The sequence below is a fragment of the Triticum aestivum genome, chromosome 7B (assembly GCF_018294505.1).
Source record: "Triticum aestivum cultivar Chinese Spring chromosome 7B, IWGSC CS RefSeq v2.1, whole genome shotgun sequence".
Lineage (NCBI taxonomy): Eukaryota > Viridiplantae > Streptophyta > Magnoliopsida > Poales > Poaceae > Triticum > Triticum aestivum.
In genome coordinates this window covers 59839197-59848412 of record NC_057813.1, presented here as the reverse complement: position 1 = coordinate 59848412, position 9216 = coordinate 59839197, and the positions used below count along the sequence as shown (strand labels likewise).

Here is a 9216-nt window from a genome sequence, read left to right as displayed (position 1 = left end):
TTCCAGGCTCCCTACGTACGGGTGGTTAGCGGTGTCATGGCCTCATGGGTGACCTCAGGGTCAGAGCTCGTCAGAGCATCTCCAACGGCCACGCGAAACGACGCGCCCGCGGGGTAAACACAGCTTTTAGCGCGCGGGGGGCATTTTGCCGCGCTCCAGCGGTGGCGGGATAATCACGCGCGCGGGAACCGTTTGCGCGCGCGCGTGAAAAGGCGTCAGCCCGCGTCTCATTTTTTGCGCACCGCTTCCGGCGCGCCTATAAAGTGCGGGGCGCGCCACGCGCCTCTCCACGCCTCCTCTTCTCTTCTTCCTCTCCTTCTCTGCCATGCGCTGCTCCAGCGCCCCGCCACCGACGCGCCTCCACCGCCCCAGCGCCCCGCCATGCCGCCGTGCCGCCGAGGAGCGTCCGGCTACCGCGGCGTCCGCCGGCGCCCCAACGGCGGCTACTACGCGGAGATACGCTCCGGCGATCTCCGGCTCGGCCTCGGCACGTACGGGACGGCGCGCGAGGCCGCCCGCGCGTACGACGCGGCGGTGTGGCGCCTGGGCCGGCCGCGCGGCCAGATGAACTTCCAAGACGTGTACACGCTCCAGCAGGCGCTCGACGTCGCCCCGCCGCCTCGTCTGAACACGGCACAAGACCGTGCGGAGCACGCCTAGCGGTGGCGCCGCCTCCTCGTCACCCAGGAGGACGAGCGGGTCATGGCGGAGTGGCGCCGGCACCACCCGGAGGACGTCGCCTACGAGCAAGGCTACTGGGCAAGGCTCACGAGGAGGACACGCGAAGGCGTCGCGAGGCGCGGTTGGACAGGCGTCGGCGGAAGGCGTTGGCGAACGCGCAGACCGATCTCGTTGCAGCAGGTGGGAGGTCGTTCTTCACGAAGAACGATGATCGTTGGTTGGACATATGGCTATCAACCTCGGACGACACCGCCGAGGATGATAATGGTGATGACGATGATAGCGACTTAGAGTAGTTTTTTATGCTATCTATTTAGTTTTTTATCGTTTGTCGTTTTTAAATTATGCAATCTATATTTCCGATGTAAAATACCTTTGTATCGTTTAAAATCCTATGCAATCTATCTAGTTTCTATGCTTCCAATGCCTACATCCTAGTTTGTAGAATGAGCGTGCGCTGCATTTTTTGCGCGGCTGCGGGAGCGGCGGGCGCGCGCTACATTTTAGCGCGGCGACTGGAGCTGGCGCTGCGCGCCGTGCCAAACCAGGCGATTGGCGCGCGCTAAAGCCATTTTTTGCGCGCGGCGCGTTCAGCGGCCGTTGAAGATGCTCTCAAGAACCTTCTGTTTTCTGATAAAAGTACTCCCTGAAACGAACACCCTCCGTTTCTAGAAGTTGCGGTAAACCAATCGCACCCTCCGTTTCTAGAAGTTGTTCCGGCGCTTCTGATTTTTTAACACAGTACGGACGCAAGCACTCATATACACGCGCAAACACTCACCCCTATAAATGCACGCACGCACATCCTATCCCTATAAACGCCTTCGAAAGACTGAGCCGGCATATCATCTTGAAATTTACGAAGTCACTGTACCCACCTCGATCACAGGTTGGTTCGCCGTTTCGCTTGTTTTATTTGTGCGTGCACCTCCTTGTCCTTGGGTTCAGTGGTTCACAGCAAGTGCCTGCATTCCTCTCCATCTTATTTATTTTTCTTTGAGAAAAGGCATCAATGAACATATTAGATCTTATAATCATCACGAAAACAAAAGCCATTACAATGGATGGACAACGACCAATGGAAACATTAAAAAGTAATTATACTACCTTTTCTTTTTCTGATTGTATGCCGTCAGACCGAGATCGGAAAATGTATTGAACTAATATAAAGGAAAGGGATACCTGAAAATGCCCTCCTCAAACCAGGCTTTAAATAACACAATAGCAACCAACCACTTGAAATGAGATCTAGAAATCGCTGAAGAAGCATCACCCCATGCAGTACAAACTTGCAATCTATCATCACCAAAAAATACAGGGGGACACATGAGGAGAAGAGAGAAAGAAAAAATGACACACACTTACAACACTCATAACAGGGGAGAAACAAAAAGGGAAAGCACAAACAATACAACAAGAGCACTGCTAAAGTAACGAATTATTGAACGCCATTGGCCAGGCGAGACCAAGCCAGGACACTGCACCGTTGACGCAATCAAAAGCACCACGCATCCGAGAGTACACAATGGCGCGACACCACTTGTGCCGTGGGGTATAATCGAAAAGACACACGAGCAAAGACGACACCACGACATATGTGTGCCACCGACAAGGTCGAAGGGCACCGCCTAGTAGACCAAACCAAGACACTGCACCGTCGACGCAATCGAAGGCACCGCGCATCTGAGACTGCCCCAATGTCACGACACCACTTGTGTCGTGCGGCACAATCGAAATGTCACGCAAGCCAAGACGACGCCATATCACCTGTGTGCCATCGGTATAGTCACATAGGACACCACCGCGCGAGGTAGAGACACCCTGAGCACCAACCAGAAGAACATCGACGAAGACGAGGGAAGACGGCCAACCCCCAAGCCATGGCCCTCCCGGGTGGGAGGAACCACATCCATGGCTGCCACAGCAAAGCCATGGAGCTCGCCAACCCGACGGACAAGCGCCCGCCGATGTTGACAACATGACAAGGGGGCTCTTCCACTCTTTGACACACTTTTTGACACCTAGGATAAATATGCCATTCCGTTAGGAAATTGAAACGTTTGCACGTCGGCCGTCTATCAGCGATCGAACGGCTACATTTCTAGCTTCAAAAACCTCATAACAAACCCCGGCCACCCGCACCGCCCGACGGAACCGATGCCCTCTCCCGGCCTGCCGCCCCCCGCCGCCGCGCTCCTCGCCGACGTCGGCGCCCTCCGCCGCTCGTACGCACGCCTCATCGCCCTCTCCTCCACGCTCCGCCACCTCGACCAGATCCTCGCCGTCTGCCTCGCCTCCGGCCACTACACCGTCGACCCCGCCCCGGCCACCTCGCTCCTCATCCGCTACGCCGCCCTCCGCACACCTCCCGGCCAGCTCCTCCGCCTCTTCCGCGCCGTCCCCAGTCCCGACCGCTTCCTTCGCAACGCCCTCCTCCGCTCCCTCCCGTGCCTCCGCCCCGACCTCCTCTTCCCCTCCCCCGACTCCTTCTCCTTCGCCTTCGCCGCCACCTCGCTCAACTCTTCCAGCTCGCGCGGCGGCGTCGCTTCTCTCTCCGCCTCCGCGCGCGCGCTGCACGGGCTCGCCGTGGCCGCGGGGTACGCGGGGGACACGTTCGTGGCGTCGGCCTTCACCAAGCTCTACTCCACGCTGTCGAGAGGCGATGACGCACGCAAGGTGTTCGACGCAGTGCCGTCTCCGGACACGGTCCTCTGGAACACGCTGCTCGCCGTGCTGTCCAGATCGGAGGCCATGGAGGCGTTCGTGCGGATGGTCAGGGCAGGATCAGCGCAGCCTGACTCGACGACGTTGTCATCCGTCCTGCCGGCAGCAGCGGAGGTTGCGGATGTGACGATGGGAAGGTGCGTCCATGCCTTCGGGGAGAAATGCGGATTGGCACAAGACGAGCATGTTGTGACGGCGCTGATCTCACTGTATGCCAAGTGCGGGGACACGGAGTGTGCACGACGTCTCTTTGACAGGATGGTGGTGCCGGATTTGGTTGCATACAATGCCTTAATCTCAGGCTACTCGGTTAATGGCATGGTTGGATTGTCGGTGGAGCTGTTTAAGGATCTGGTGACCTTGGGCTTGAGGCCAACCTCGAGCACGTTGGTGGCGCTGATCCCGGTGCACAGTCCATTCGGGCATGAACAGCTTACTCGGTGCTTACATGCGTATGTTGTCAAGGCTGGATTTGATGCCAATGCTCCTGTATCGACAGCGCTTACCACTCTGTACTGTAGGTTAAACGACATGGACTCTGCAAGGAAAGCCTTTGATGCAATGCCTGAAAAGACCATGGAATCATGGAATGCCATGATATCGGGGTATGCCCAGAATGGTTTGACGGAGAAGGCCGTTGCACTCTTCCAGAAAATGCAGGCGCTTAATGTGCCACCAAATCCGCTCACCATCTCGAGCACTCTGTCGGCCTGTGCACAGCTTGGAGCTTTGTCATTGGGAAAGTGGGTACACAAGATCATCTCCAAGGAGAACCTCGAACTCAATGTTTATGTCATTACAGCGCTCATTGACATGTATGTGAAGTGCGGAAGCATTGTTGAAGCTCGCCGCATCTTCGACAGAATGGACAATAAGAATGTGGTCTCCTGGAATGTGATGATCTCTGGATATGGCCTCCATGGTCAAGGTGCTGAAGCTTTGAAGCTCTACAAGGACATGCTGGATGCAAACCTTCTTCCAACAAGCTCCACCTTCCTGTCAGTACTCTATGCGTGCAGCCATGGAGGATTGGTTGAGGAAGGGCGGACAGCCTTCCGGTCAATGACTAGCCATTACGGGTTCACTCCAGGTATCGAGCACTGCACTTGCATGGTGGATCTTCTTGGCCGAGCTGGCCGGCTCAAGGAGGCTTATGAGCTCATCTCAGAGTTCCCCAAGAGCGCCATTGGACCTGGCGTATGGGGGGCTTTACTTGCTGCTTGCATGGTTCATAAGGATGCTGACCTTGCAAAATTGGCCTCCCAGAAGTTGTTTGAACTAGAACCTGAGAACACCGGCTACTATGTGCTGCTCTCCAATCTGTACACGTCAAAGAAGCAGTACTCTGAAGCAGCTGGGGTGAGGCAGGAGGCCAAGAGCAAGAAGCTGGTGAAAACACCAGGGTGTACTCTAATCGAGATAGGTGACAAACCGCATGTCTTCATGGCTGGCGATCGTGCCCACCCACAGTCAGACGCCATCTACTCGTACTTGGAGAAGCTCACTACAAAGATGATTGAGGCTGGGTACCGACCCGACACGGAGGCAGCATTGTATGACGTCGAGGAGGAAGAGAAGGAGCATATGGTAAAGGTGCACAGCGAGAAGTTGGCCATCGCCTTTGGATTACTGAATACAGAACCTGGGACAGAGATCAGGATCATCAAGAACCTGAGGGTGTGTCTGGACTGTCATAACGCCACCAAGATTATATCCAAGGTGACGCAGAGGCTGATTGTGGTTAGGGATGCGTCAAGGTTTCACCATTTCAGAGATGGTGTTTGCTCCTGTGGTGATTACTGGTGATCCACTGGGATTTGCTCTGATCTCTTAACAGATGATTAGTCGATTCTCACGAGGTAATCCTCCCTGGAGAGCATTTGCTGAGCTAAAATAATTTGTAACCCTCTGGCGCCATTTTTGTGTGGCTGGAGAAAGTCAGAACTGACTCATAACCAGCACATTCCCCATTTCAGTTCCCAACAAGAGCCAAGGTTTTAACCCAAGGCACAAACTCTCTCGCCAGTATACAACAATTTTGCCAGCTCATGGAGAAGCACAACTCCTTCAGCATACAGTTGAAGTCGTTCACACAAACATAGTGCTGATGATAGAACCCTTGTAATGGATCGAAAATTATAATGTTTGATTGCCAAGATTGCCAATTGGCATAACATGCGAGCTACAGAATAATTTGTGCTTTTCTACAAGTATGGTTAAAAGTGTTAACCAACATTGCTAGAAGCCAGAACACAAGCTTTGTTAGTACTTGTTTTCCTGGTAACAAATCATTACTTCACAATAGATTCTCGATGGTGTTGCTCGCTGTAATGACAACGTGGTGTCTGCTAATGGATTGGAGAGAGCACTGCTCTTTATCAAAAAAAAAAAAGTTATCGAGGGCAGCTGTTTTGCCTAAGATGCTGAATGAACTGCAGTATTTCAGCATTGGCTATCATAGGTTTGCTGCTGAGCTACGCCGTCTTGGTCATGGCAGAATCTTCATCAGCCAGTGTGTGCCATTCCAGATTTCGAGACATGTGTTCTTCCTGCTGCCATTGGCAAAAGATATATATTAGTGTCCATTAAGTAATCTGTATAAATTCAAATCGTGTTGAATAGAGAGTACCGGTAGGCTTAAATGACCATGTCTTGAAAGTAATACGAAGAAAGGACTGTTAAGAAGAGTGATGAAGAAAGAAGATTCATGACAAACAGGAACTATTGTCAAGCTTATGAGACAAGATAATTAACTTATGAGCTGCATGAGAATTTAGTCCGTTGTTCCTACCTAGCTCCTCAGTCTTTGGCCGCTTGCAGTCAGGACTCAGGATCCAGATGCTATTCAGTATACATAACCAGGCACTTTAGCATGCGATGGAGGCAAACAAAGGTTCTTCATGAATCATGAGCTCAGATGAGCCTAGCCTCAAGAACTTTGTCAGCGTTGATATGGTTATAGCCTTGTGATGGCAGGCCAGCACCCAGCAGCATATCAACATCCACAGTGTGTTCTAACAGTACATTTTGGTGAGGTCTAAAAATCTGAATATCTCATGTCGCCATGTAGCTTCAAAAATGAACAACCTTGTGATGAAATCTGAGATTATAATGTTCTGCCAACACTAGCCAGGTGTATTCATCATCTCAGATTTCATTTTAAAATTTGACCTTATCAGTTATCCTCGTCGTTTCAGTATTCATTCCAAATTTGGAGCCAGATCCTCAGGTACCAGACAACACACTCCACAGTCTACATTACTCCATCCTTATTCTGGATCTCGCTCCCATAAGATATGAGTGTACACAGGAGATACAAAGAGAGATTCTCCTGAATAATTAGTAACTCTATGGACCGATCAGGTGTGAAAAAATACAACTCTGTGGCCTTTGTTAGGGACATCAAATTCATCCATTTTCAAGTCCCACAGAGCTGCACCCGGGTAGCTTGACTAGTCCTCTTTCCTGCATCGATCTCCTGATAGCAATTGACTTGTCCCACCTCCCGTATGAGGTATACAAGTTGGACATGAGCACATAAAAATCTGGCGTGTCAGGATGAAGAACCATCATCCTATTGATAGCTTCTTCTCCAAACTCTAACCTGGAATGGAGCTTGCACCCATGGAGAAAAGCTCCCCAGACACTAATGTCTGCTTGCATTGGCATCTTCTGTATGAACTCCAATGCCTCCTCCAGATTTCCGGCACGGGCCAGCACATCAACCATACATGCATAATGCTTCATAGAAGGAGTGATGTTGAAATACTTTGCCATGCTCTCGAAACACTTCTTTCCTACAGTAACCATTCCAGTGTGGCTGCAAGTGGAAAGGACACTTGTGAAGACTACTTCATTTGGTTGGATATTGTCCTTCAGCATTTCATTAAAAAGGTCAATCGAGCCAGCAGAATCGCCCTGCATACCATAGCCTCCAATCATAGCACCCCAAGTGACAGAATTGCGGTCATTCATCTCACCGAACACCCTCTGAGCAGATGGGAGATCAGCACACTTGTTGTACAGGTTCAGCAGAGCAGTGTTGACGTAAATGTTGGACAGAAATGCGTATTTGACAGCAAAAGTATGGAAACATTTACCGATAAGTAGATCACCCAAAACAAACACAGGCTGACAAGGCGTTCACTACGGAGATGGCATCAGGAGAAGAACCCTGCACCCTCATCTGACTAAATAGCATTAGAGCTTCATTGCCCATGTCATTCTCAACATAGCCAGCAATCAATGAATTCCATGTGACAACATCCTTGTTCGAAATTCTTCCAAATATCCCATTGGCCTCTGACACTGCTTTACACTTTGCATACATATCTACCAGCGCATTCATCACCACATCCTTCTCAACCACACCTAACTTAACTGACATCCCATGAATCAACCTTCCCAGAGACAAGTTGCGCAACTGAGCGGAAGCTGAAAGAACAGTTGCTATGGTCACCGAATTAGGAACAATGCGCACAAATTTCTTGCCAGCAAACAGAAGCAGTGCATCAAGAGGACTCCCATTCTGCGTATACCCCACGATCATCGTCGTCCAGAGAACAAGGTCAACAAAACCGAGCTCATCAAACAACCGCCGAGCATCCTCTAGCTGTCCGCACTTGACATACATATCCAGCATCGCTGCAGTAACGAAAGGGTTAAAGACCATACCATGTTTGATCACTGACCCATGAACCCATCTCCCTTGGTGTAAACTGCTGAGCATGGTGCAAGCCGTGAGCACGCTCGCCATCGTGTACTCGCTCGGCAGCACACGCTCTTCCCTCATCTCGTTGAACAGCGCCAGTCCTTCTTGGGCGAGACCATTCTGCAGGCAGCCGCTGAGCATCGACGTCCACGACACCACGTTACGGCTAAGGATCCTGTCGAACACCTTGCGTGCGTTCTCCAGGTCGCCGGCTTTGGCGTACATGTCGACCAGGCAGTTCATCACGAACCCGTCCGCGCCACCGGCCTTGACGGCGTCGCAGTGCAGCCGCCTGCCGTAGCGGAAGTCGGCCGACCTGACGGAGGCCTTGAGCGCGAGGGACAGCAGGACGACGTCGTCCTGCGCCTCGGGGCACCGCCGCCGCATGCCCCGGTGGAGCGCGACGGCCTCCGCGTGCCGCCCCGCGGCGGCGTGCCACCCGAGCGCGACCCTGTAGGTGTAGGGGTCAGGGCGGGGGGTTTCATCGAGCACCCTGCGCGCGGAGGCGAGGTCGCCCAGCGCCGCGTAGCAGCTGAGCAGCTTGGTGCGGGCGCGGAGGGCGCGGAGGAGGCCGTGCGCGAGGAGGCGCGCGTGCAGGGCGCGGAGGGAGGGGACGGTGGCGCACGCCGGGAGGAGGCGGTGGAGGAGGGGGCCGCCGTGGGGAAGGTGCTCGACGGAGTGCGCGTCCGGGGGAGCGCCGCGTGGGGACGGTGCGTGCATTGGGCGTTCCGGGCTTCCGGTTCTGTTTGCTACTACCTCGGAAGGGTGTACAAGGCCCAATTTGCCTCACCGTATGTGTGTATTCTTGTCGTAACCTGAGATTTTTTTTTCATAGATTCGTTTATTCAAACCATTTTATCTCTCAAGTCTTGCATTCAAATCTTCAATTGTTTTCATCGTTAGATTTTTTTCGTAGATTCGTTTATTCAAAACATTTTATCTCTCAAGTCTTGCATTCAAATCTTCAATTGTTTTCATTGTTAGATTCCTCGCTTCGGGATCTTCAAAACTCGATCCATGTTGATAGGTTTTCATGAACTTTTTTCACAAAAAAAACTGAACAAAAAACCCGAACCGGGAACATATTCTTTTTCCTTTCC

At 52.3% G+C, this 9216-nt stretch overlaps 1 protein-coding gene and 1 pseudogene across 1 annotated transcript; one reads left to right on the top strand and one right to left on the bottom strand.

The window, feature by feature from the left end:
• The first annotated feature begins 2815 nt into the window (after positions 1–2815).
• Positions 2816–5709, top strand: LOC123159932 (pentatricopeptide repeat-containing protein At4g30700). Its single transcript, XM_044577737.1, has 2 exons — positions 2816–5264; positions 5382–5709. The coding sequence occupies exon 1, from the start codon at positions 2839–2841 to the stop codon at positions 5209–5211; it is 2373 nt and encodes a 790-aa protein (XP_044433672.1). The 5' UTR covers positions 2816–2838; the 3' UTR covers positions 5212–5264; positions 5382–5709.
• A 387-nt stretch (positions 5710–6096) lies between these two features.
• On the bottom strand, positions 6097–8863 carry LOC123159933 (pentatricopeptide repeat-containing protein At2g03380, mitochondrial-like; annotated as a pseudogene).
• Between the last annotated feature and the right edge of the window lie 353 nt (positions 8864–9216).

What these genes read in the sequence shown, in the direction of transcription:
- LOC123159932 (XM_044577737.1), top strand. Translation starts at nt 2,839, where the DNA reads ATGCCCTCTCCCGGCCTGCCGCCCCCCGCCGCCGCGCTCCTCGCCGAC.